General features: G+C 39.6%; 1 protein-coding gene across 11 annotated transcripts; it reads right to left on the reverse strand.

The window, feature by feature from the left end:
• Positions 1 to 548: 548 nt before the first annotated feature.
• Positions 549 to 27,085, reverse strand: IL1R1 (interleukin 1 receptor type 1). 11 transcript variants are annotated; one of them, XM_080377303.1, is made up of 15 exons: positions 27,000 to 27,085; positions 25,554 to 25,634; positions 25,153 to 25,242; positions 24,878 to 25,067; positions 23,068 to 23,337; positions 21,945 to 22,011; positions 20,071 to 20,302; positions 17,867 to 18,053; positions 16,620 to 16,794; positions 15,383 to 15,448; positions 11,186 to 11,306; positions 8,154 to 8,341; positions 6,463 to 6,606; positions 5,239 to 5,403; positions 549 to 3,713 (listed from the first exon to the last, which is right to left on the reverse strand). In XM_080377303.1, exons 6-15 carry the CDS (start codon positions 22,003 to 22,005, stop codon positions 3,337 to 3,339), a joined length of 1,716 nt encoding a protein of 571 aa, XP_080233429.1. In that variant the 5' UTR covers positions 22,006 to 22,011; positions 23,068 to 23,337; positions 24,878 to 25,067; positions 25,153 to 25,242; positions 25,554 to 25,634; positions 27,000 to 27,085; the 3' UTR covers positions 549 to 3,336. The 11 variants fall into 11 exon arrangements, with proteins under 11 accessions (XP_080233429.1, XP_080233434.1, XP_080233425.1 ...); XM_080377308.1 differs by lacking the exon at positions 27,000 to 27,085 and adding an exon at positions 26,463 to 26,772; XM_080377299.1 differs by lacking the exons at positions 24,878 to 25,067; positions 25,153 to 25,242 and having other exon boundaries at positions 23,068 to 23,120; positions 23,254 to 23,337.

Here is a 27,085-nt window from a genome sequence, read left to right on the forward strand (position 1 = left end):
AAATCAACACAAGGTCTCATGTGAGACCAGCCCCTGCAACCCTACTGCCAAGCCTGTGGCTTTCCTGGAGCCCGTTAGAGTCAGGGCTTCCCCCAGGAGATAAGCAGAAAAGGCTGCCTCCCCACTGCTGCCGAGAAGCCCTACACAATTCCTCCATTTAAGGTCCCCTGTGTTTTCACCAGCTCTTGAGGATCTGCAGCAGAAAGTTGCTCGGCCGGGTACTGCTGGGGACGGTGCTGGTCTCAGGGAGCAAGGCAGCACCCACGGGACTGCTTTAGCTTCACCTCACTCCAAGAGGAGTACAAGGACAGAGCAGAGCCAAGCTCCCAGCTCCCGTTTGCCCAGGCAGCGCGAGGTGGTTAGTGCTAACGTTGTGCCAAAACTAAGTTTACACAATGGTTAACGAGACCCTTTCCCCTGACACATTCAGCAGCTCGAATGAAGATCTAATTTAGCAGCCTTGTTTAAGACACTCCAAGTCAAGACTGCTGTTTGCCGTTGTTCATTCTCAGCATGCATTAGTGGAGGAATGAGGAAAAACATAGCAGTGCTGTAAGAAAAAGGTATGTAGTGTCTTTATTGAATAAAGAAATGGACCTTTCTTCAAAGTGTCTTTACATAACACATGACAATTTTAGCATCACTTGTATAAATATATCAAAAGGAACAAACATTTTTGTAAAAAACAGTATTTTGGCTCAGTAAAATAAAACTTTCCTATCCCTAAAGGCAGGGATAATAAGTAGCAGTTTTTCATTCAATCTATTCCAGTCAGCAAAAATAATTCAGGAGGCCCGAGGTGACTGGAACTCTGTTGGCTGGCCCACATACTGTGAGCTGTCAAGGTGGAAGCACAAAGTCAGTATTATACCCTAGCCCTGAGAGTACAAATACCATACTTCCAGTATCTAGACTTCACATTTGATATAGGGATCTTCTTACAGAAGAGTTCTGTAACCAAACTACAGCTTCTGTCCTACTAAATTCTTCTATCGACATGAACCATAACAATTAGCCTTGCTCAGATGGATCTCAGTAACTTCAGATAGATCTCACGGCTCTTCCACCCTACAACAGGCTGTCACTGAACACACACCATATTTAAAAGCGGACTCTGTGCAACAGCTAAATGAATGCAGTAGTTCATGACCAGAACTAATCCTCCCTTGACACTTCTGTCTTCGACTAAAACACAGAATGAGAACAGAATATAAGCATGTGCATTATTCTATACATACATAACATTCATCAATAAAACTCCAGTACCATAACACTTTGAAATAGCCTGGTATTTCAAATGCACTTTTTTCCCTCCTATCCTGAAATAGAAAGATTTTTATTCCATTCTGACCAAACACACACGCAACTCACGAAGTTCAAAAGTCACTGTCTCTCAGAAGCAGGTTTCAAGTTTCCACCATACACAGAGGTAACTAAAGCACTTTAGGTGGGAGAGGAACCTATTTCCATTTGTTTTGTAACTTAATCGGGCAGAAGACAAGGGTGACACCATCCCACGTTCACTGGGAAGTTCTTCCATGAGATGGCACCTCACACTACAGTTTTGTTTGCTTGAGGATGGAGGCATAAGAAGATAAATGCTTGAGCCATGGAAGAAGAAAAAGCCAACACTGAAGCATCACGGTGAGTAGACAAATCCTGAAGGATGCAGAACATGAGTTTTTTCAGATGAAAAAGTGGAGCTATCAAAGGACCAACTCAAAGGGAGAATTTCTTCCTAATACTGTATTAGCAACAGCCTTCAGGGACTGCTTGGGACGTGATGGAGTTTGACAATAGTAAGTTGCTTCTTCCAAGATAAGGGAGCTGCACGGAAAAAGCTAGATTGGAGTTTGAATGGTAGAACAAAAGGTGCTGCAAGAGAGAAGCCAATAGGACACACATAGGAATTCAGAGTTGCAATCAGCAGTTAAAGGCAGTAACAGTCAAATTCTGAAGCTTCCACATACAACTAGATCTCATAACTTAAAAATGTAACTTTCAGGGACAGACTGAAAAGCACAGGAAATTTGGCTCTCACATCTCCCGACTCATTCGGCCCCTGTCAAATTCAGTACACAGTCACCTCAGATTCCTTACATCATCAGGGCAGGGGGAACGCAGAAAAGCAAGCAGCTGCAAGGGGGAACACAGGGCATCTCTCCCTCTCACTTTAACAAGTACTGAACAACAATGCTATTTTCTAAACACATCCGGAGCCAAAAGGCATGGTTCTACCACCCCTTTTCATCCCCCATTGCACTCTGAACCCTCCAGGAACCAGATAAAACTCACTGATCTCTAAGAAAACTATCCCAGGGAAAAAGAGTGATTTCTCTCATGTCTGTTCAGCCACCTTCAGCTTTCAGAGTTGACAAAGGCTAAAACAAGCACCCTGGCTGGGAACAGGAGGGAAGACCTGCTCTCCTTCAGCAGCAGCGACCCATGAGAAGTGGGTGCCCTGAAGCCCCTTGATCTGGTCTTTAAGGTAAGGCAGGTGAAGCCAGCCATCCTGTACTGCCCATGAGAGAGTCTGTGTCATTAGCTCATTGTTCCACTTGGGTAAAATAAGAACAAATATATTCAGTTATTTAACTGGGGAAAAAGATTCCCTGGAGATTAATTTTTTTGATTCAGTACTGCATTACAATGGTATATTTCTGATGTCTGCATGGGACAAGTGACTAAATGGTACAGTTCTTTAAAATAGAAAAAAGATCACAGAAGGGTATATATGCTTTGTCAGGTTCAATAGCACTTTTGGGGGGGCTAAGATTGTTTCTTACCTTTTGAACAGTAACACACTGGTGCAGTAACACAGGGGATTTATCTTTCAGCAAACTGTATAAGGCAAGTAATAAACTTGTAACAAAGAGAAGTTTTGTGTCATTTCATTAAAAAAATAAAATAAAAATGTACTGGCATCAACCACGCCCATTACGTAATATCACAATTATAATTACCATAGTTCCCTTCATATTCAACCTTTAATTGCAAAAACCAACTTTTCTGGGGTTTTGATAAGGGTTTTTTTTTTCCCTTCCATTTTTAATACCAAAAGAATTCCACCAAATCACAGTGCAATTCTTGGAAAAGTCCTCATGTACTTCCTACATGGTTTCCATGTCATCACTATGCTATTGATGACATTTCAAGGCATTCTGTTGATCTGGCCGGAAGAAAACAATTCACATCTGTAGATGAAGTTGTAGTACCATCAATCCAGAAAAATTGGACAAGATGGTTGGCACAAAACAGATACATATGACCTTCAATCATTCCATCACCAACCACATGAACTGAATTAGTTATTAAGTGTCATTTTTCTTTTGTTATTTAGGGAGAATTAAAGTCCTTTGGTAACAAATGCAATCCTGATGAAGATCCATCTTTTCTGGATGGCATGTGGTAGCGCACTTTCTTCCAGAATCTGGTACTTGCTGAGTGAGACCTTTCTGAGAAGTCTCCATTCCATCGGATAGCCCCATGCTTTTGCTTAATATATTTGATGGATTCTGGCATGGCTGCATAATCGTGTATTTTTTCAAGTTCAATAAGAATTACTTTAATGCTGTCTTGAATAAGGGCATTATACATGGCTAGCTGCTTTTCAGATGCATCTTCTAGAATACTGTAACACGAAGGTTCTGGTACTAAGACAATTATCACTCTTCTACTTTGACGGATTTTTTCATCAGCGACGCTGATCACAGCTGTAGAGAAAAACGTTGTGCAAAATTAAGGCTGTATGTTTCTATTTTTTGTTACCAGCATCTTGCAGCTGGTTCATTCACTGCTTGATAGTTTAGGCCCATACACTTTACCTCACAAATAGGGACAGGATAAGAGCATGCAAGCAGTTACGTTGGCTAGGCCAACAAGTAGATGTTTGGCCAATGCAACACAATCTGACCCCATCAGACTGCATGTCTATATTCTTGTTTTGCATAAACAGAGAAAAGCTATCATCTACCTACTACTAATCTTGCTAATGCCATTTTATTACTGTCATAGGTGCAATTGCTAAAACACAAGTTCCAAAACCACAGGCCTAGGTAAAACTATGACCTTTTTCCTTGAACAGCTTGCTCTAATATGTTTAACTGTTTAACCATTTTTTGTTACAGGTAAGTGGAAGAGAAAGCAAAGAATCATCACTTCAATGGTGTTCCATACAACTAGTTCCAAAACAGCAAAACAAGGTAAATACCACACAAAAAACATATGGGTTAACCCTGAGAATAGACGATTGCATTTTTTCAAGCTGGAAAAATAAAGCAGCACTTTAGATTCTACTTTGTAGGGAATGCTTCCTTCTCAAACCACCGCCAAAGGCCTTCAGATGTAAAAAGAAAATAAATAAAAAAAATCCATGTACAACCTCATGCAGGTTAGCTCACAATTCAGTTTTAATTTTTTTTTTTTTTAAACAAACTTCTATTTAGGGCCTGCTCTGCAAATTTATTCAGTCTCAGTATTATCTTTTTAAAGTCACAAGACCAGGAAGGATTCAGAATTTCACCATTTCACCTCACATAAGCAGTCGATGGGACAGACACTGCAATTTTCAGTGTCAGATGCTAGAAATTTCAATTTGATGCATACATAGGAAACCTCCACAAGGTTTTTAAAGCCTTGCAAGAAAGGCAATGCTTTGTAAGAACCTTCACTAGGGACAAGTAATCTTTGATACAGCTGATCGCTCCAGATAACTTAGTGTTGCTTTGTATTCTTTTTCTTCCACCTGCACTATCTAAGCATCCATTATACCCTTTATTGCATCCTGCTGTTTTGACAGCAATTCTTAGAACAAATGAAAACGAAACAGTAGAGACGTCATACTGTCAAATGGCACCTCAAAGCAACAGGCTCTTTTCACACCACTCACAAGACCTTCTTTTCCATGTTTCCTGCCATTAGTCATTATTCACAGCCACAATTGCACGTCCTTTTCCCCTCAGCATCTTTCCATCTCCAGATGTCTAGACTAGCCAGGTATTGAAAAAAACCCAACACCTGGAAGAGCTAAATGATGACAAGAGAAAGTCTGACATAATCAGATTCATGAGAGCACCCAGTGCTGTGTTGCTCATTCTCCATCAAAAAGAATAAGAAAATCATAGCTCATTCGATGGTAGGAGATACTTAGAATCACATCTGGTTGATTGTCTGTTTCTGAGTTGTATTTGCAGCTGCCAGTGAGAAAACTCAAATGTAATTTGTCTTCAGAGAGCTTACCTTCTCCTGGTAAATCATCCCTCCCAAATATGAAGAGTTTATATCCACACTGTCTTTCTAAGACCTCTGGCAGTATCTTCAGAGCAAAAATATATGATGAATACAAGCAGCTCTCTCCGTTCTTTGGATACAGAACGTAAGCATCATAGATCTTCCCATCTGAAACTAAAGGGTGAGAAATAAGAGTAATATAAAAATGTATTCTAAAGACACTAAAGCAAGAAAGCAAACAAATAAGTCTCTAAACTCTGGGGTTTTTTTTCACTTGAATCATTGGTCCTAATCCTGCTATTATCTAAGCACGTATAATTATACTAAGCCTGAAATATTTGTGGAATCAAGCCTTCTAGAATTCAGTATTCAGGATCTGAATAGGCAAAAGATACCTGCAAAATCAAGTAGATTTGAATATTCTTTTTTGAACTCTAAATTAAAAAAATGCTGTCACTGAGTTATCTGGAAAATACTGCTTCCAGTAGTACAACTGAAACCCTAAAAAGTCCAGTTGCCATATAGCTCATAGGTCTTTTTTTGTAACCTGGAACGTCAAAACACAGCAACCATTTAGACATGAAAACAAAACCAAAGTATTTGGCAAATTTCAAGTTCTGAATTGTATTACACGTTTTGGAACAAACTTTTCAGAAAGACTTCATTTTAAAGGCTTCAAAGAAATCTAACAGAACCTCAATACCTCTAGAAAATATTTTCTGTTTCTCTAGCCATGCACCTCCTCTCAGATGCTTGGAATGACCCATATTTCAGCATACTCTCATAGACAGCACTCCAAGCAACATTTTTCTGAATGCCAGGAATTCACAGAAAATAAGATAATCAATAGCGCCTTCAAATGGAAAACAAAAGAAAGTTAAATTTGTCCTGTTTCATTTATGGCAAATAAAAAATACCCAACAATTCCACTGTATTACTGCTTTCTGTAAGAACAGTAATTAAAAGAAATCTGAACAACTGCTGTCAGAACAGCATTCAAACCACTGAAGTGGGTCTTCAGGGAAAGGAACAATAGTACTGGATTCCTGCAAAGTTGCTGATTTTTCCCCTGTAGATGCTTTTGTTATTTGAAGTAATTCTAAACATCCTAAAAACAAGTTATCCTTTCAGAACTCTCAAGGAAGACCAACCATATTCCATGAGGTTAACTCATTGCTTTGCCAGGGAAGGTGGAGGCTCATTACAGCGCACAGCACTGTTACACAAACATACCTTTTTTACCCAGGAAGGGATGGCAGGAGTCCCGATACCAAAGCACAATATCAATTCTGAAGATCTTGTAGATAAAGAGAGTAAAAAATACTAAAAACACCAAAGAAACTCCTGCTCCAATTAAGTAACCCTGAATGTTCTGAGCTGTAGTAGAATTAAATAAGAAGAGGAAAAAAAACCAAAACAAAACACAGTTATACACTAGAACCAAAGAAAGACAAAAGAGATGTTCAGAATTGTTCAGTCATTAAAGTATTTTTTTAAAAGGAATGAATGTATAGGACTGAATTTTTTCATGTATGCTTTCTGCAAATGCTATTATTTGATAAGTCTGCTTTATTCTTTTAGAGAAAAGATACCTTAGCAATGTGACAAATAAGGCTACTCTTCAGCTGAAACACCAAAATACTGATGTATATCCTAGTGCAGCAGTAGAATGAGAATTCTTGTACAAAATTTTATCAGTCAGAAAGCAAGAAGGTTGGAGGTGGGGAAGTGATTTCCTGGCCATGCTATTCTCCCCAGAAAAAACAGCTTTCCATTGCCTCTAACCTCTTTGAAGATCTGTCATTGAACCTACGAATTTGTTGTCCTTAACAGATCTGTTGTCCTTAAAACATACACCTTCCACAAACTGAATCTTTTAATTCACACATATTAAAGGACTTCTGAGGTTAAATCCTACCCTGACAACCTTTATGAAGAACTTAGGCAACAAGCTAGAGCTCAGATCCACCTTCAGTCAATTATTTGTTTACAATGTGGCCAGTTAAAGTTCGAGAATAACAGTTGTCAAAGGACCGGCTCACAGTTGACAAAGCCAGCTCAATACAAGCTCAATAGACCAGAAGCTCTTCTGCAGCTAAATTAAAATTAAAAATGGGCACTTTTAACATCCGATATCTGGTTTTAAACAAAATTAGCTAGTTTCTTCAGCCTTGCATTTGAGTTCTTAAAGCTAGCCTTACCTTTTACTTAACCTACTAAAAAGAAAATTTCATGCTGGTCAGCAATAGGTCAAACTTATCCTTGTTTCTGAGTGCAAGAGTGGGGTCTTCAACAAGTGTCAAGATGCTCCCAATCAATATACATGAACCTATCTAGAAGGTGATTTATCAGTAATGGGAAGTCCACAACCTTTCCAAGCAATCTATTTCATTCTGTCACTAACATCACTGTTAAGAGTTTCTCCTACTTTATAGATATTTTTTTTTTCTTTCTCCTGGCAATCTGAACCCATTATTTGTTACTGAGTGGACAACCAGGTCTACATATACATTCATGTCCTTTTGACAGTCTGTTCCACACTTAGTTATGTCTTCCCCTCAGCTCTTTCAGAGATTTGGCCATTTTCACTGCTCTCCTAGACACATGATCTCCTCTGATCCACATGCTTCTTTAAGTACAAGTGCGTAAAATGAAGCACAGTATTCCACTGAGGTCCCATAACTTGCTTCAAATCAATTGAAGTCTTTCATTAATGTTTCTTAAAACACTGAATGAGGGAAGACAAAGCCCTTTTTCTTTAATTTTGCTTAGAATATATTAAAAAAAAATCACAACAAAAGGTATTGAGCTGCACTGCCCACTTGCATAATGGTGCATCACAGAATTCTAGCTCTAAGTAGGGTGTTGTCAAACTGAGAAGCAAGCATCATTTATCACCATTTTATCAGGATGAGATCTCTTACCTGGGCGTTCCAGTTTGATGTAGGCTGAAAAATGCTGAGAGCCATATATAAAGTGACAGAAAAATTTATAAGCATAATCCTTTATTTCCACTTTTGAAATGTTAAACTTTGTTCCAGATACAACAAGTCCATGAGGCATCCCCTCTCTGTCATCAAAAAAAGGGTAAAAAGGAAAATCTGTAGAGAAACTGAAATATCAATGCTTAATATGAGATAGATTCATCTATCCACAAATACAAGAGCATTCATTTTTTACCTCTGTAAACCCAAGAAGCCAGTAAAGCACAGTAAGTATCACCCCTGTAACAAACAGCTGCATGACCAGAGGTGACTCGGCATTTTCCATGCACATTGGGTTGTTGGGTTTTTACGCTGGGTCGTTCAGAGTGCACCATTAGCAGTTTTGCAGATGGTACAAAGCTCAAAGGAATGGCTGATACACCAGAGGGTCATACTGCCATGCAGAGGAACATTGATAGGCTGAAGAAATGGACTGACAGGAACCGAATAAATCTCAAAGCAAAATGCAAATTCTGCACCTGAGGAGGAATAACCAGTCCCCAGGCATCCTGGACTGCATTAAGAAGAGTGCTGCCAGCAGGTCGAGGGAGATGATCCTTCCTCTCTACTCAGCACTGGTGAGATCACTCCTGGAGTAGTGGGGCTAGTTCTGGAGTCCCCAGTACAAAAGATGTACTAGGGACCAGTACATGTGAAAATGAGGAAGGGAGCACAGCACCTGTCATATGAGAGAGCAGGGACTGTTCAGCCTAGAGAAGAGAAGGCTCGGGGGCAGGGCACAGATCTTACTAATGTGTGTAAATACCTGGCTAGAGGGGTGAAGGAGCCAGGCTCCTTTCCGTAGTGCCCACTGACAGCTGAACACTTTCACTGTCAGGGTGGGCAAACACTGGAAGAGGTTGCCCAGAGAAATTGTCAAGTCTCCACCTGTGGAGATATTCAAAACCCAGCTGGACACAGCCCTGAGCAACCTGCTTTATCTGACTCTGCTTGAGCATGGGGGGTTGGACTGGACAATCTCAAGAGGTCTCTTCCAACCTAAATGATTCTGTGAACAAAAGACTATTCCAGGATTGTTTATACTAAAGATGAAGCAGAGAGCTTTCTAAGGATACTAACAGACTGCCCAAGCCCACATTGTCCACAGTCAATGGCACCAACCAACCTGGGAAATAATGATGAACAAAATCCACAAAAGCTGGGTGACCCTGGTGTCAAATGACAACAAACATGGTGATACTGCCTTCATATCCGATATCTCTTGCCACAAGAAGCCTGGAGATGTAATACGCTATCCTGCTAAATACCGTTCTGCTCTAAGGTAGATTTAAAAGTATAAAATGGGAGGGGCCACAGTAGGAAGGTACCTACAAACTGGCATCCTACTCTATGTACTAAAGTGATGTCACCTGGAGTACTTAGGAAAACTAATTTTGCAGAACATCCTGAAGAACCAGTTTCTATTACATAAATAATTGCCAGCAACTTCTGTCATGGGATGCCATTACAAACCTCATCATTTTGTAACATGTTCAGATTTGTTCTAGTAAATTTTAACTTTCTTCCCAGCAGAGGAAAGAGTTACCTCCTAGGTGTAAGCCTCAAGTCCATAATGTTGGCCATGCTTACAATGTGGTTTTCTACTAGCAAATGCTCCACAAATTTAATTGCTGAGAAATTGCTACTGTTTTTAAAAATAAAATATTATTATTGCAATTAATTTAGGTTTTCTCTGATACTGGTTAACTTGCTTTGAACTATTAATCCTAATTAGCACTTGCACAGGATGTATTTTGCACATCTCCATCTCTGGCATAGGAAAATTATCAGGCAAGGTAGCGATTAGAAATGGAGGTCGCTTCCAAGCAAGCCAAAAATTTTCAAGATAATTGCTTTGAATTAAATATATTAAATGCTTTTCAGGAAGATGTGTTTAATAGCAGCACCAAGTTGGTTTCAGGAGCTGCAGTTATTAAAACTTTAAACATAGCTACACAAAGTTGCACATGTGTCTAAACTGGTGACGCTGAGAAACTTCATGCCCTAAAGAATAATGGACTTAGTTGTGCCTTAGAGACCACAAGCTGAGGCCTGAATATTTATAGACAAACAACCAAGTATATAATGAAAGTAATAATTCCCACTAAAGGAACCTGGGGACAAAGTGGAAATAAGACTGCTTCTGGAAGCCAGACACGGATGAATGAAAAAGGTAATTTTAAAAGCAGTCTGTGACCTAACTCTGTAGCCATACTTTGCACTCATGATGGCACTTGGTGGAGACGGCAATGCTTCTGCATGAGTGTGAACTGACCAGCTAAGATTATTTTTTTTATTAATTTCTTCTTTGCAGCACATTTTAAGGGTTATATTGACAGCGGTGATTGATAAAATGACAAAGCAAACAGTACATCCACACTCTGCCACAGCATAGACCAGTCGCTGAATAACAAAGGTCCCACTCTTTTGAACAAATTGCTGGTTTTATCAGCCTAATTTGTGTTTAATTTTCCTGAACATAAAAAAAGCCCCTAAATGTCCTGTAACAAGAGCTTCTGCTTTGTGTTCTTGAGGATTAGCAGCTGTTGCCTGTATGTAGAAAAGGACCAACTTCACAAATGAAAATAAGCTGGGTGATTTTTTTTTTTTTGGAACAATCTATCCTTCCCATATTAATGATAGATGGCAGACTTTATTAGCAAAAAGGATTGCAGAAGAACAAATGCATAAATAAGCCTTACAAAATCATATTTCAAAACAGCATTATAAAAAGCTACATATAATTGTTTCATTACACTTGTATCAGACCTCAATATTTCTAATAAAATGTTTGTGGTTTTTTTTTAAACCAAGCAATAAGAATATAACGTACTTGATGCAGACTTCTAATCGGTCTTTTCATAACTACTGACATTTGACTAGCAGTCAACTTGCTGGTGAATTCACTGCAAATTACTGCAGATTACTTCACCTACAAATGCACTTACAATTCAATGTATAAGGATACTTACTCATAGAACTGTTCCCTGTAGGAGCTGTCAAAGCTATCAACATCCTCATCATTAACTTGCCAGAATGGAATAAAGCCATTTATGCCACTTGATACATTACATTCCATAACTACATGAGAGCCTACAAAAAAAAAATTAAATACAGCAGTTGAAGGTCTTGTAACAGAAGCAGGATCAAGTGATTGGAGAACAGCTGGGAAAAGGAGGGATATGTAAAACCCCACTTACCTTACAAAAAGCAGAGTCCTTAAACCTCATCCATCAGTAATCCACACTTGGGTGTCTCTGGTCTGGATATAAATTCCACCCCAAATGTAGGTGTCTTAAATGTTCATGTCTACATGTCAGCTAGATGTCTAAGCTAGTAACATCATTCAGCTTTGCTGAAGTCTACTCACATTAAAGTAGACACCTGGACCTTATCAACTGAATGACTCTCTAGACTCCACTGAAAGATCTCCAGGGCTCAAACCAAGTGCATGTACATAGTATGGTGACATCTGATACGCTCTCCAGCATCCAAGGCATCCATATGGAGCTGGCAGATAGAACTCCAGATCTTCAAGAAACCTGCACTGCTAGAGTAGACGGACCACCCAAAACAGGACTAGACATCCACATGTAGACAACTGAACTGATCCCCCATTGATTACAGCATGAATTAAGGACCCTAGCTCATATGCAAACACTCATGTGTAGACAACTACACCCTAGAGCTGAATCCCATTCTCAGTGACCACGCATATCTTTACTCCAGATCAGAGTCTTTGGCCAACACTGTCCACTGGGATGGTTTCAGGATACTCTCACACTCTGCTCCCAGAGCAAGCTCACCCATCACTCAGCTCCATTGCCACCAAGAGTCCAGACCTTACAGAATGCCTCAGTATTAAGAAAGCAAACCAAGTTGCAGATTATATTTATTGCCATTGTACCTCAGAGAGCTCCACTTACAGGAAGGTAAGCAGCCTTCTCGGAGTCCTTTCCTTCTGTATTTTACCCATGGAAGTTATGATTTGATAGGAGAAGATGGGCTCTCAGTTCACCTATGTAAAGATTTCAGTGTTTCGTCTCCTAGAACCACATCAGATCTAGATGCTTCCACCAAGGGATAGTCTCTATCAAAAGTATGGAATAAACCTTTAGCTCACATGCAAAGCAGTAACTTGAACAAGAGTTCACACAGAAATTGCAGATACTCCCCAATCTCTTTCCTCATGTCCTTCCACAACAATAATGCATTTTTCTAAAGATGTGGTTTAGTGCATTGCACAGCTCTTCTAAAGAAAAAAAAAAAACCTTAAATCTTCCATTTCCATACATTCACAAATGTATTGTTAAGTTTCTACACAAACTTCTCCTGCCATTTCTCATGCAAAAAGCTTACAGGCATTTTCATGCTCATGCAGATGTTTCCAGATTCTGCCCCACAGCCAGGCATTTAATAGGAGCAAAGTTTTGTGGGGTTTTTTTTTGTTTGTTTTTTTCCCTAGCATCCCATTAAAGGAACCAGACAGAGAATACTACTTTTGAATGGCAGTACAAAAAACCCAAACCCCAAACAAAGCAAAAAACTTCACCAACTTCCTTTAAATAGTCCCCCTGTAGTAGGGCATCATTTGTAGTTGTTCAGTAGCCACAATAATCCCACTTTGTGGGTGGAGGCTTTCTGTCTCCTAGTCTCACATGGGACACTGCCTTCCTGCCTTCCTCATGTCTGTAAGGCAATCAAGGTTTGTTCATCTTAGCTGGCCTAAGGCATCCAATAATACATCAGCAACTTCTAATTAATGCCGTATCCAAGCCATAACAAATATGGACCAAAAGCTATTCTAAAATAAGGAGTCTAAAACAAGTTGTCCCATAACACATCTTAATATAGGCTGAGTCACAGGCAGCCCCTGGCCTAATAATTGCTCAATTCTCCATTTTCTCAGCAAGTACTATCAAGGATTAAGAAAAAACTAAAGGATATCTTCAGTAAATTAAAAAGCCTTTTAAGAGCCTGTGCAGATCAGGCTCCTTCTGAGTAGAGGCTGCATTGGTAAGAGTTTTTCTGAATTAAATGGGAAGTAATAACTAATTACCAGTCAGAACTGGGGATGAGACCTGTATGATGTTTTAGTGGGTGGGAGATACAGTACAGGGAAGCCCCACCATAATATTGGTTCAGTTCTTTCACAGTTATAATTACAAAGAAAAAGGAAAGTTTTCACACATAAAGATGAGGGTTGTGTGAGGTTTAAAAAAAAAAAAAAAAAAAAAAAAAAAAAAAAGACTGTGGAAAGTCTCCCTATTTCAGCCTAAGATCTGGTGAACAAATTTCCTTATTAGTGAAAAAACACAAATACAGCTTTTCAGGCATGTAATTATAATGAAGCCAGAGAAGATGCAATAACCGGAAAAGAAGAAGCTACTGAGCCATTATAAAGTATTTCCAACAGAAGTAAATAACCATCTGAAGACTGCAGGACTGTAAGTCTATAAAATAATACTGTTTGTATCAGATCCTGAATATTCCCACTGTTTAAAACGAAGCCTTCTGGACTTTGGAGGAACATGATTTCTATTAAAGCTCATTCATTATTCTGATTAAAATCTACTGAACCTCACCAGAACCTGGCAAGTTCAGAATGAGGAATTTTTCACAAACTGTTGAGGTCAAAAAAAAAAAAAAAAAAAAAAAAAAATTCAAACAACCGAGACCCAGAACAACTGCAACAAAAAAAGTAACCCCAAACAAAATCAAACCGCAAAACCCAGCAGTACTTCAGTGTTGTTCAGTTTAACACCATATACTCAAAGTCAGGATTTGGGCCAGACGAGGTGTTTCACATCATGGGAAAAGAAGCTTGAAGCCTCAACGTGAGAAAAGAACACCTGACAGTGTTACAGTCAGTAACAAGTAACACAGTAGTTACAAGCTCAAAGTCCGAAAAAGCAGAAGCAAAAGTAGCTGTGTTATGCGAGACTACCATCAGTGTAAGATGAGTAAGAATAACCCACAATGCTCTGGCCTCAGCTCCCCATGTGGTGCCAGAGCCCCAACACAAAGTTTCCTCAGAGCTTCTCTAATGATCTAGTTGGTAACAATCCTTCCTTAAAAGATTACAAAACAGCTTAGATCCTGTACTAGCAAGTTCTAGGAAACAGCCAATCACACTTCTCCAAAATCAGTTAGATCCTGTACTAGGAAATAAGTCAGTCATACTTCTCCAAAACCAGTTAATGCCCTTTTTAATCAAATACTTTCTTTGAAAAAGTTCCCCTTGGTGCAAAAAAAGGAAAAAAAATTACAGTTCAAGCAGCTCCAAACCCATTCTTCTGGACTACATTAGTAGAACACAACTCTATCCAATATATGGTGCAATCTAAACATGTATATGTTTGCTTAGGAAAAAAACCTTCATACCATGTACTTGGTCCCTAGATTCACAGAATAATTGAGGCTGGAAGGGACTTTGGGAGGTCTCTAGCCCAACCTTCTGCTCAAAGCAGGGGCAGCTCTGAGGTCAGACCAGGCTGCTCAGAGCTTTATCCAGTCAGATTCCAAAACTTCTAAGGACAGAGATTTCACAGCTTCTCTGGGCAGCCTGCTGCACTGCATGACTGTCCTCACTGGGAAGAAATTATTCATTATATCCAGAATCCCTTATTTAAGAAATTTCTAAAATAAACAATACCAGGGATATCCATCAACTAGCAGCTCATTGTTTTATAAAAGATTGGTATCTGAAACCTTTTAATACCCTAGAACAAGGAACAAAATCCAGGTTGTGGAGGGGGAAGGGAGACAGGAAACATACAGGAGGAGGAAAAACTACTGAACTGGTCAACTAGTAACTATCCTAACATGTTATATATATGTAACCATATTTCCACAGGTACTGAGGGTATGTCAAGACATAGACACTGAGAAGTGGTACAAAGGACAGATGGCAATAATTAAAAAAATAAGTGCATCCCACCTGACACTGCTGGTCAAGAGACTCCAATCTTAGGCACAGTTACTCCCCCCTGCAAATTACTTGTGGGAATCATTCTATCATCTGTCTTCCAGATATCCTCAATTCACGTGCCTATCTCCCCGTCTTGCTTAAGTCAGTGGAAGCAACCGTTCATATGTTGTTTCAGAAAGACCATGAGCTTTATTTGTTTTACTGAGTGTTAATGAGTTCTTAAACAGTCACTACTTACCAAGTTCTACTTCAATTGTATTGTTCCTTGGATAAATAAACTCTGGTATCACCTGCAGTGGTCCTTCTAACAGAAACAAAGAGAAAAATACAATTTTCAGGCAAGAGCAGCTCTACAGCCTCCTTCAGCTGACAGTTTTACATGGGTTTGGTACTGCTGTAGTGCCCTACTTACTACCAGTTTCGTATTTACAACAGAAAATATAAGGTTTGCTGTATTCTATCCAAATTATTCTATTTTAGCTTCCATGTTAACAAAAGGCTTTAGTTTACACTAAAGATACTTAGAAAAAAAAAATCTCAAATTTACTGCCAGTTGATATAGAAGTAATACAAAACCAGAGAACAACAACAAAAGTAAAAGATGTGTTTAACTTTGTCAGAGATGGATAAGGAACAGAAAGGGGATTATATCAATGACCTCCTAGACCAGGTGACTATCTATTTAAGTAAACAAGCACACACTTAAAACTGAGCTGCAATTGTATCATTCTGCACAATATAGACTTGCTGCTAACAACGCACTGTTCTTGTATCACCTATCTTAAGTCAGAATTTTGATTTAATCTAAAAAGATGGACACTACCTCCAGCCAACTTTCCTGATAGGACTGCTATCATGGTACTGGTCAGGTCATCAGCAATGCTGCCTACAAAGACGCAATCACAATGATTGCACCAATAACTGACAGTACTGGGAGACTGAAACAGCCAGTTCTGAGTCCTGTGTGCAGAAAAGCACAACCAAGTGCCAAGAGTAAGCCAATGCTTTCCAGAGGAAGATTTCTTAATTTTTATAGTATCTCCCTTCCCATCAATTGAGATTCCAGTGAACTTTGTAAGCAAGTTCACCAACAGGGCCACAAGCAGGTGTTTCACTGTGGTGGTCTCAGCAAAACTTCCTCTTTTTTATTTCTTTTCCTCATTTATTTAATTTAATGGTGCATTATTTGTTTTAGCAAAAAACCCACCCACACACTTCCCCAGTAACCAGTGCTTCTTTCTAATTCTCATTCCTAACCCTGCATTCCTGTTTTCCCATGACAATTCTTTCCCAGAAGCAATGCTCAAGGGTATCAACATGCATTATTGTATTTTAATTTTACATTCAGGAAATAATTGAAGGTTTGCAAGTCTAATTCCACAGAGCTGAAAAGTAACATGCCAAATAGTTTATGCCTGCATACAAATACTTATAGTAAAGCCAAAATCAGTAAAGAATAACCTCAGTGTGCTCACCTTTAACCTCTAGACTCATGGTTCGTGAAACATTATATTGTTTTCCCATATATGTGTATACCATACGGCATGTGTAGTTTCCTCTGTCTTGTACAGCTGCGTTGTAAATCAAGACAGCATTTTCACCCTCTGCCAAAAAAAGTCGTTTGTCTTCAAGAAATCCAGGCTTACACTCCTAAATATATCAAAAGTACCTGTGATTTAAGGGAACTAATAATCTGGTAATTAAGTAAGTTACTGAACTCTACTGATCATTAAAATACTTGCCAAATACTGATTAAAGCCATGATGCGAGTTCTTATCCAAAGCATCACTACACTCTAACACGAGGCCTGATGATGTCTTGCCACATTTGCACTTTTAAAAATGACTGCAATCAGTCCTTTAAGTTTTCAAATGCTTTGTTTTAGTACACTGCCTTCATTTAGTAACTTGACAGTTATCTGTCTCAGGTGTAATAAAAGTTACTATGAGGCAGAGTTTCTGAGAATACGTGCCTCCGTTCCTACTTCACTGAGACAAATGAGAACTGCTGTAGCAGTGCCTCATGCTGTTGGGTGTATTACCATTTCTGTGGCAATGCAAATACAGTGAAAAACTTCCTTCTCTTCCCTGACTTACAAGCAGCATAGGCTCACTTAGTCTCAAAAGACGACTTACAGATGCAACACCAAGGTTATTTTACATGTACAGGCTCATGTAAATTACTTTAATACCAAAATCAGAATTAAAAATTGAATTATTTTAGAATTTCACCTTAATGTGGACAAAACACACAGTTTTAAGGTTGCATAGTCTACAGAGTATTTTGGCAGAATCAGAGCAAGAAACATAAGAATATCACACCATGAACAACAGAAAGGAAAACCTTAATATTCTGCAAAACTTAAATAATTACACAGAGCCTTGTATTTAAGGAAACGTTTTTCCTCATTGTATTTAAGGAAAAGTTTGCAAATTTCTTACCTACATAAAATAATCAAAGGATAAACTAGATTTTCACAAATCAAATCAAAACACATGGTTTTGACTCCAAAAAAACTTGTAATCCAAAAATGGACAACTTTTTCTAAAATATACCTCTCATACCTCCTTATACCTCCCCAATAGCATAGCAAGATAGATGCCTTACTCAAACTGTAAAGAAAATAAACCTTCCCTTCCAAAAGCTGCCTTTCACAGGTGCTTCATAACACATTCTAAATAAAATACTTATCTTGTATATCTGAAATAGACATGCGCAATACCTTATACCAGTGTACTTCAGGCTGACTGTCTTCATCTGTAAAATGTTCTAGATCAGGGCATATAATCTTTCCAGCATTTGTGCTCGTCACTTTTTGTTCAAACTTCATTTTGCCATTAAAACACAAACCGTTATCATTCTCAAAAACGGTTAAATGTATAGTTTTTTTGTTCGAGTGGTTAAAGCTCCTGTAATTAGAACAGCAGACAAGTTAGGTCATTAACAATAAGGTTCCTTGCTCCCAGCAAGTCAGGGAGTTTATAGAGAGGGACTTCAGCACCTCCACCAGCGTTGCCTTCAACACCCCTGCTACATCTGCCCTAGCTCTTAAACACCACCCTCAGCTCCTCACCCCCTGTTCCAGACCAAGAGATGGGAATAAGCTCTGATTTTGTGTTGGGAGAAGTGGGGTCTGCTCTGGAAGCACCAGAAGCAATGCCAGGACTTCTCATATCTGACACTCTACAGAGCCCACAGCACCAATCCACCCTTGCCATTTTCAATTTGCCAACACACAGTAGTGCAGGGTAACCCAAAATATATTTGCACTGCAACACCCTTGGTGCCAAATGAACAGAAGACAGGTTTGTCTCAGCACTCCTTGGAAGGACATATCAAGAAAAACAGGCTGTAAGAGACAGAGCTTTTGAATAACATATACATCAAGGTACAATATCGATGTGAAAGCACATCACACCAAGAGCTCACAAGAACCTGTGGTACAGTAGCTCTGCAGAGGAGAGACAGCACTAGAAACCAGAAGCTTATGCCAGAAGTAAAGGAATACTCTCTATTAAATCATTGGTGATTTCTTCATTTCTCAATGCTATGCTAAGGGAGAAGATTCCAGACGACTGAACAGCATGTTTTGACAGTCCTGGCTTCAACTTCTATATACTGCACCTTGACAAGCTCTGTAATTAAGGTTTAAGTGACTGGGGCATAAAATAAAGCCTACAGTTAACACAACTGAACTTTTAGCAAGTTTTTTGTCCTGCTGACATTATGCAAGCCAAGCATGTGAGGTGCCCACAGGAACATATCTCACAGCCTGAGTTTCTAGAATGATAGCAAGAAAGACTAAATTAAAAATATTTAACTGGGTAGGCTTTGAAAGGATTACATTACTTCCAACTTCCAGTTTTAGTTTCATTAGTTTCATTTTCAACTCTGGAGCAGGAAGGTGCAAAGGCCTGCGACACTGGAAGTTTTTTCTGAACACTGTTACTACGCTCGCAACCCAAACTCCTTCAGCATAACATGTACCGTATGCACACCACTACGCATAACTACAGTCTACTAAAATTTGGGGTCACCCAAAAAGCCTGAGTTGGCTCAGTGTGTTGTGGCAAGACCATGAGGAAATAAACAATTTTCCTGTGTCTTCCCAAAATTGATTTCTTGTTAAGCATACAGTGAATTTCAGTCATTATAAATTAAGATTTGACCACCTGAAGCAGTACAGTCCAGTGCACTAATCTAAGCTGTAAATAAAGCAAGAGTTTTAAAGTACTGAAGATGTGAAAAGAATCTATTCTTTTATTTCCTCTCTGTGCACTCCGATCTTTTGAGCAATACTGAGGACGCATTACTTTCACTGTCTCTAAACTGTCCAGCACATTGCTTTGCTCTTCACACGCATTCCAATTTTTGACCAGTAACATCTGGCAATGTTTTAAAACAAAACATAAGAATGTTTTCTGCCTTTTAATTTGTAAATTTCTAAAAGAATTCCTAAAAAGTTGCTACACTTTCCAGAAAGTCTGTATGTGGTGATACTGCATAAAATATAGTTTGCTCCTCTTGGATCCTTCTTCCATTTAACCTTGTCCACTGAAGAAACCAAAATGTTCTTCTGATCTGTTGGTATCAAACAGCAACCTGAACAAGAAGAAGCTGAAGCAGTTAAGACCTTTGCCTGTGACCTTACACTCCATCCAAAACAAACACAACAAACAACCCACACAGACCTTTGTTAATATTATCATGCTTTAAGACAAAGAGTCTTCTGTATGAACCACTTTTGCAATGCTACAGGGTAGGGGGAGAAGAAAGAGGCAGCATGCAGAAACAAAACAAAGTGTGCTTTTAACTGATCTAAGCTCTCTACCCAAACTAAAAAATTCTGTACACTCAAGTTCCGCGAATATATTATCACACTAGTAAACACCAGCAACCCAGTTGTTACCCTCCTCCCTTCCTTACCTTACATCACATTCATAACGTCCAGAATCTTCCAGCATTGCAGGAATAATCCAAAGCAAGCCCTCTCGCTGATGGATCCTGGCGTGTGTCTCTGTGGTTACTGGTGTAGGACTACCATTTTTATACCACGTCAGATTGTAATCAGAGTGAAGTCCTGGCAATGTAACTACTGGGCAACTAATAGCTATAGGCTCTCCAACAAGCACAAAGTGATCACAAATAATGCATTTTTCTATTTAAAAAAATAAGAAAAAAATTATCAGTGTTTTTAATCTGTCTATTTTTATGTTTTAGAACTATATTAATACCTATTCCAAGCTACACAGATTTAGAAAATAAACCTTCTGAAATAATTTAACATTACAACTTTGCAAGGCTACCGTTTTTTGTTTAAGTACCTTCTGGCTGAGGATCTAAACCACACATTTTACAAAGCTTAAGCCACAGCCTCCCTCTATAAAAGTAGTCAGCCACAAGCACAGGTAAGCCCAACAGCCTCAGTGCAACCTGGGTATAAGACGACACATGGGGTTCACCAGGCAAGACAAGCTTCACAACTCACCTGTCATGTCCTTTTTATTTGAACATGTTAGTACTTTTGCAGAATTATCAGATTCTTAAGGTAGATACTAGGCCATTATGACTGTGGGGTCAAAAACAAATTAGAGGTGGGACTGAGGGGGAGGAATATATGGTTTTCAAACTGAAGCACAAGACAGTATGGAAGGAGATCAAGACCTTAACACATCAAAGAAGTCTGGGAACCAGCATGTCACAATACAAAGGAAATTTGGAGGGGCACAGTATTTACATTAAGAAGTCCTGACTATAATGTATTATTTCCTTCTACATTTGTGATTTCTGATATATTTATCCAGAAGGCCATGTAAATTATGAGCATTATTTTGAGTAACACGTAAAAGGTGAGCATACACAGAACTTTATATTATGACTGTGTAACAAGTTGACAAGATGCAATCATGCAGCCTAGCAAGCAGTTTTTTAAACATCAGCCAAAAAATACCAGAGAAAGAAGGACAGATACTGCAAGAAGTCATCAAGAACCCAAATCTGCAAGTGAAAACTACTTGGAGAATACCAGTTTAGCACAAACAGAGCAGGCCACCTGGCTATAAAGCAGATTTTAGGAGCTTCCAATCTTTGGCATGCATGTGCAACACTGAATTCCTAGGAAAATGCAAAACATCTGACTGAACTGATTTTACAGATCTTGTTGAATGACCATATAAATACAAAGGTAGTGTATTCACTTTCAGAATAGAAAAAGTCTTCGGTAATCTTTCCAGTACCACCACCTTCCCCTATCACTTAACTTAAAGATTTCCAAGTAGGTCCCTATAGAGCTTAAATTGATTCAGTGACATTAACATTAGACTGCTTATGCCAAGAGCAGCAAGTCAAGCATCACTCATTTACGTAGCCCAAATTTTATTGAAAAATTACATCTGCCACTAAAACCATTACTGATTAATTGCAAAGGAAACTGAGCCCTGCTGCTCTGGGGACTAGAGCTACAGCATATCTCTTAAAGAAGGCATTTGACAGCTAAACTTAAGTCAGGGAAGCCAATCCCTTTGGACTTTCTTCATAGGAATCAGGGAGAGGCTAGTCAAATCCTCAGTACCCTACATTTATGTGGCTAGATTTTAAAATAATTATGTCAATTTGTCCATTCCAACCCCAGTGCAAGTTTAATCCAAGAGGCATTCAGCATATCTTCAATATACTGAAGCAAAACCAAACCCCAAATCCACTATTTGTTCTCAGTAACTCATTTCTACTAAATACACACAACTCCTCTCTTGCAGGTTTTCTTTTTTTCAATGATATTTTCAGCAACATATTTAACTTACCAGCGCTGAACACAGGTATCAGTAGAATGAGATGACCAATGAGCAAAAATGTAGATGTCATCTTTTGCTGCAAAGAATAATTTTTTTTCCATTAGTGTGGTAAGAGTGTTCAAGTTGCACTGTCCTCTACACCCTGCATTGCTCTTTAAAAAAATCAGGAGAATCATTAGTCATCTTGAGGAGGGAAAAATGGGTTTGGTAATTTAGCCCCACCCTTTGAAGATTTCAACTACAGCAACTGTTAGCCTCCACAGAAGGCTGCTCAATTTTCAGGTTTCTATTGGAATTTTTCCAAATTTCTACTGGAATAACTCTTGCATAAAGTGTAATTTTCTTTTGTCAGCATAGTTAAGCCAAAAAAAAAAAATTTCCAACCCTTTAGCACAGACAAGTTATGCTAGCGTACAGTAAATTAAGCTATACTGTATAATTTAGAATAAGCTATTCCTGTTTCCACATGTTTACAAGAGACACTGTCACAGAGATGTATGAGATTTTGTTCTTTGAACTGTTCTTGTGCAGTTGAGGCAGTGCTGCTTTTAAGAGCAAATCAACTTGCAGTTCTTTGCAGGATGGCAAGCACACTGTAATTCCAGTGTGATCTAGCACTTAAGATTGGCATCTAAAGTCAAATGTGTGGAAACCGCAGCTAATATGAATTGCTGTGGTCAGACACAAAACAAAATGTTCAAGAACTGTAGGTTCACTACACACCTCAGGTCTTCTTTGCAGCTTTCAAAGACATGACTGAACAGACACTTGCTGCCCTCATGGCCCATGAGTGGCTTCCATGAAACCTCTAAAGCTTAACCAAGTCCTGCTCCCCTCTCAGAGGCACCTGCTTTTTCCTGACAAGATGTCACCAGAGCCCTTCCCAAGCCCTCTACTGTCAGCCAGCTGGCAAACGCTTAACCCCTTTCTCTTTTGACACCTCCTTGTAGGTTAAGGTCTGCATTTAGCTGTTTTGCCTTTCCTCAGTTCCTGAATATTTTACATGCTGCTGCCTCTCACTCCAAAGCAATCTGGTTTCCCACACAGCAGTCTATTGCAAAACATTCGTTGCACAGGTCCTAGTTATATTTGAGATGGTATTCCCTGAAAAACACACATAGCCTTGACTTACTTTTATATCCAATGTAGTTCACTTTAGTGACAAGTAAGCCACAGCAGCTCCTTCTTTTGAAACATTTCATATGCAGAAGCGTTCCGGTAGCAGAGTGTGACACACAGAGCAGAGTTCAACACTTCAATATAACAGCCTCCAAGTATGCACTTCTTTTGAACAGTTGATCTGACAAAGCACTCGTACCATAGCCGTTATTTAGTTGCCTTGTATGTGGTTTTCCTGTAATGTGGCAATGAGCCGATCATCATTCTTGGAGTTTCAGTTTACCTGTAAAGATTGGAGAAGAGGAGTGGAGAAGGGGAAAACAGGATTTTACAAAACACATCATTTGGACAGCAGCATACACATACCAAACTAAATCTTCTATAGATATCCTAAATGTAGAAGCAAAAGCATTCTCTGCCTACACAAGAGAGATGACCTAAACCAAAAAAGCAACCACAAAACTTGCAATAAAATTGACCAAGAATTCTAGCAAAGACCTTTGGAAAATGAAGTTTCTGTCAAAACCAAAATAACATTACACAGGTGTCAAGCAAGCAACAAAACCAGACATAAGTAGCCACTCTGTAAGTCAGATTTAACCACTAAAAGGAAACTAAGAATACTTAATTTTAGGGAAAGATAAGAATAACTAAGCAGTCAACAGGTTAAGCTTTACATTTTGTACCCATTACTGGTCTCCAGTACCAAGGGTGGATGTCTTCCTAATATTGTATGCTAAAGCTCAACTTTTTTAAAATTCTATTCTTTCAAAATTCACACACACACACACACACCTCAAATATTGCAATGGTAAAGCTTAAAAACTCTGGAAAGAAGAGAAGAAGCCTCTAGCTTTTGTAGTTGCAATACCTCACTGTATATTAACCATTTCTACTCTGGTCAGTATGGTTTCAAGTGACCACATAAGGTTTTTAGCCTTTTTAAGCAGAATGTACAGAGAAACACTACCAAGATCCAGAAATATGCAGCAGCAAACATGTGGACCTAATTTAAGATACTGACATTTTGTTCCTTTCAGGATGTCCATCTTCACAGAATTTGCCCTTCTACTTGCCTTAGGCACAGTGCCAACTTTAAATGCCATAAGAACAGATTTAGAAACATTCTGGGTCCCCAAGTCTGCAGGCAGCAGAATTAGCAAACTTGTCCTTCAGGAAGCTGTGCAAAACACACAACTGTATTTTGTTTTCCAAATTTTCTGTCTCCAATTTTTAAAAGATTTTACTTGTAAATAATTTAGAAATACGTGGACATGACAGACCCTTGGAAAGGCCAACACAATGAAAAAAACATTCAAAGAAGTAGCATGGAAAGCATCTAAGCCCCTCAATTGTGTATCAGCATGTCGCTGTTAATTTAAGTAGCTTTCAATTGATCACTGTCTATGGGGACTCATTACAGCAAAGGCGACCAACAGATCATTAGCCTTTGAGCCATGCAGAAGAACACAAAAATTGTTGTTCAAAGGCAATTCACTATCATCTCTGTAAACAGCTTAATAGCATAGAGGTGTAAAGTGCCCCAATTTGGTAGCATACCTATATGAAAGCACTGCATTAACTTTTTAAGTAAAACTTCAATACATTTTCATTGAAATGCAGCTGGGAGGGTGTGGAGAACCAAATCCATGTACAGCCACTTGCTCCAGAGTGCAACCACCAAGACAAGTTTTAACCCACCACAATTCATACAGGTCACACTTTATTCCTTGCTATGCTTACTCCTGTTGACATGAGTAAGCTGTTAAGCTGCCTACTGGGGTACCAAAGAAAAGCAAGATAAAATTTCTAACAGACTATACCTTGTTTCAAGTCCACCACTTCCTCAAGGCCCCTACTTTCCTCCTTTCATGTTTCCATGTAATATGCGGAATATATAAACAAAACGCAGCTGATCATTTTACAGGGGCATGCATAAACGCAGAGTCACACAAAATGACGCACAAACACCCTCTAGAAGTAGATCTGGTTATCCACTGTGGTATTCTGACACTGAAATGATGACCACAAACTTTAGTCCTTAAATGCCTCCTTTCCAGACAATACTCCAAGTTGCAGGACTACAGAAAAGTCATACCTTTAAGGAAAGCCCATTATCTCAGACATTCTGTTGAAGCTACATCAAAATGAAGTCACAGAAATCAAAGAAGAATATCCACAAAGAAGCCTGCAATAGTTAAATCTTTATAAGCTAAATCCCAGTTCAACTTTGAGACAAAGTTAACTGCTCTAAATCTGAATCAGAACAAAGTGTTTGTTACAGATACTGCCTCAGTTTTCACCAAAGCACAGAAGAGGGCAGGCAGGGGGAAATTAATATGGATAAGTGTAGCTCTATATAACTGGCCACTACTGGCTGATTCTAGTACAGTGGAGAGCTACTTAATAACACCTCCCATCAAAGTGGAGGCAATGAGAACATCCAAACGACCTCTAAAGGAGTGATCTTATCATATTCAAAGCAATTGAAAACAATACCTCCTTTCAGCAACAAGTGGAAGGAGCTCATTTTGCAGTCGGTGCTTTGAAGATTTTCTAAGTCATTTCAGCTCCTGATACCTGTCAATATAAAGCAATGTGGACTTCAGTGTGGAATATTTCTTATTTAAGTCCAAAGCACGTTATTACTTTTCCACTAACATTTTCAAAGAACAGTTAAGAGGCATTTAAAAAGACCAGCTGGGCTCATGCAGATAAAACCGTATGCATCAAAACCACAGGGATGCAAAGTATTAAAAAAATTAATGTATTGCTCTTGAGGAGAGAGGGAGGAAATCAGCAATATTGTTTATTAAAAAAGTAATAACGGTTATTTCTCATTTAAGGAATAATTTAAAATATCTGATTTAAGGATTTTGCATTATAAAACAATTTGTGTACAAGTTTGATGCCAGTTTCTCAGCTTTTACAGCACTTCAATTTCACAATTTACATGACAGGAAAGCGTGTTCATTTAGCAACTCCAACTTGTTTTTTGAGAATCCAAGCACACTCAAATGGTCCAAGTCAAACAAACGTGCAGTTGCCAAGTGTATGAAGAAGAAAGCTACATCCCATCCAGCATTTTGCTCGAGTCCCTGATGAAAACTCTCAAAGAGCTGCTGCTGGAAACAGACTGGCACCTTGATTCAGCTCAGTAGCTTGCTTCTAACAGAGAGCTCCCTCCGCCGAGCTGTGGCTCCCCAGGGTGCTTGTGCCCAGCACCACCTCGGATGCGACCAGCACAGCCCCAGGACTGGCAGCACAACTCCTCACTAGGTTTCAATACCAGTATCTCTGCAGGCATCTCTTTCAACCAAAGCCTTGCTCGTGTCATCATACAAACAGTTAAAAAAGAGCCCCTGTTTGATCACGGTTGTGCAACGAACAGTTTCTGTGGTGTTTTACCAGGTCAAGAAGATTTATGCCAGGCTTTATCCTGCTTCCTGTTACAAAAACTTTAAAAAATGTGGTAGCGTTAGGCACTCCTACAGTCTTCATTTTTGTTCCACGCTTTCTAACAGGGTTCGTATCGCGCAATACACAACGAGGAATCAGGCACAAATGCAAAATACAAAATGACTTCCAAGGAAGCTCTTCGGTGCCATAAAAAGCTGGAAACCCGGCAACGCAGAAGTCGCGGGAAGGCGCAAACACACGGCGCATCAGCAAACGGGCTCAGCACACGCCCGGCACTAACAGGAGCCCAGGGTCTGGGGTCTGGTCTGGGGCAAACCCCCAGCACTGCAGCCTACCTGCCCGCCGATCCCCGCCTCCGCCGCACCCCGCGCTGCCCAGCGCAAGGCGAACGGGGCACGGAGCGGCGGGAGACACGCGGGGGAGGAAAAGCCCAGCTGCCCGCCGCCCCCCCAGTCACGCCGGCGGCGCTGGAAGCCGAGCGGCGCCCCGGGAGGGAGCAATGCCGCCGCCCCCCGCCGCCCTTACCTCACCTCCGTCCGCTTCCCTGCCCCGGCGGCCGGCCCAGCCGGCGGCACACGGCGGGCGGCAGAGCGGCAGGAGGCCCCGCCTCG

The sequence above is a fragment of the Falco punctatus genome (assembly GCF_963210335.1).
Source record: "Falco punctatus genome assembly, chromosome: 2".
Taxonomy (NCBI): domain Eukaryota; kingdom Metazoa; phylum Chordata; class Aves; order Falconiformes; family Falconidae; genus Falco; species Falco punctatus.

Bases quoted from the DNA above. Each gene is read 5' to 3' on its own strand.
- IL1R1 (XM_080377299.1), bottom strand. From the start codon at position 22,005: ATGACATCTACATTTTTGCTCATTGGTCATCTCATTCTACTGATACCT. The intron at 6,607-8,153 runs GTAAGAGATCTC...ATTCTACTACAG, and splicing joins CATCAAACTGGAACGCCCAG to CTCAGAACATTCAGGGTTAC. The intron at 5,404-6,462 runs GTATGTTTGTGT...CTCACCCTTTAG, and splicing joins TCCCTTCCTGGGTAAAAAAG to TTTCAGATGGGAAGATCTAT.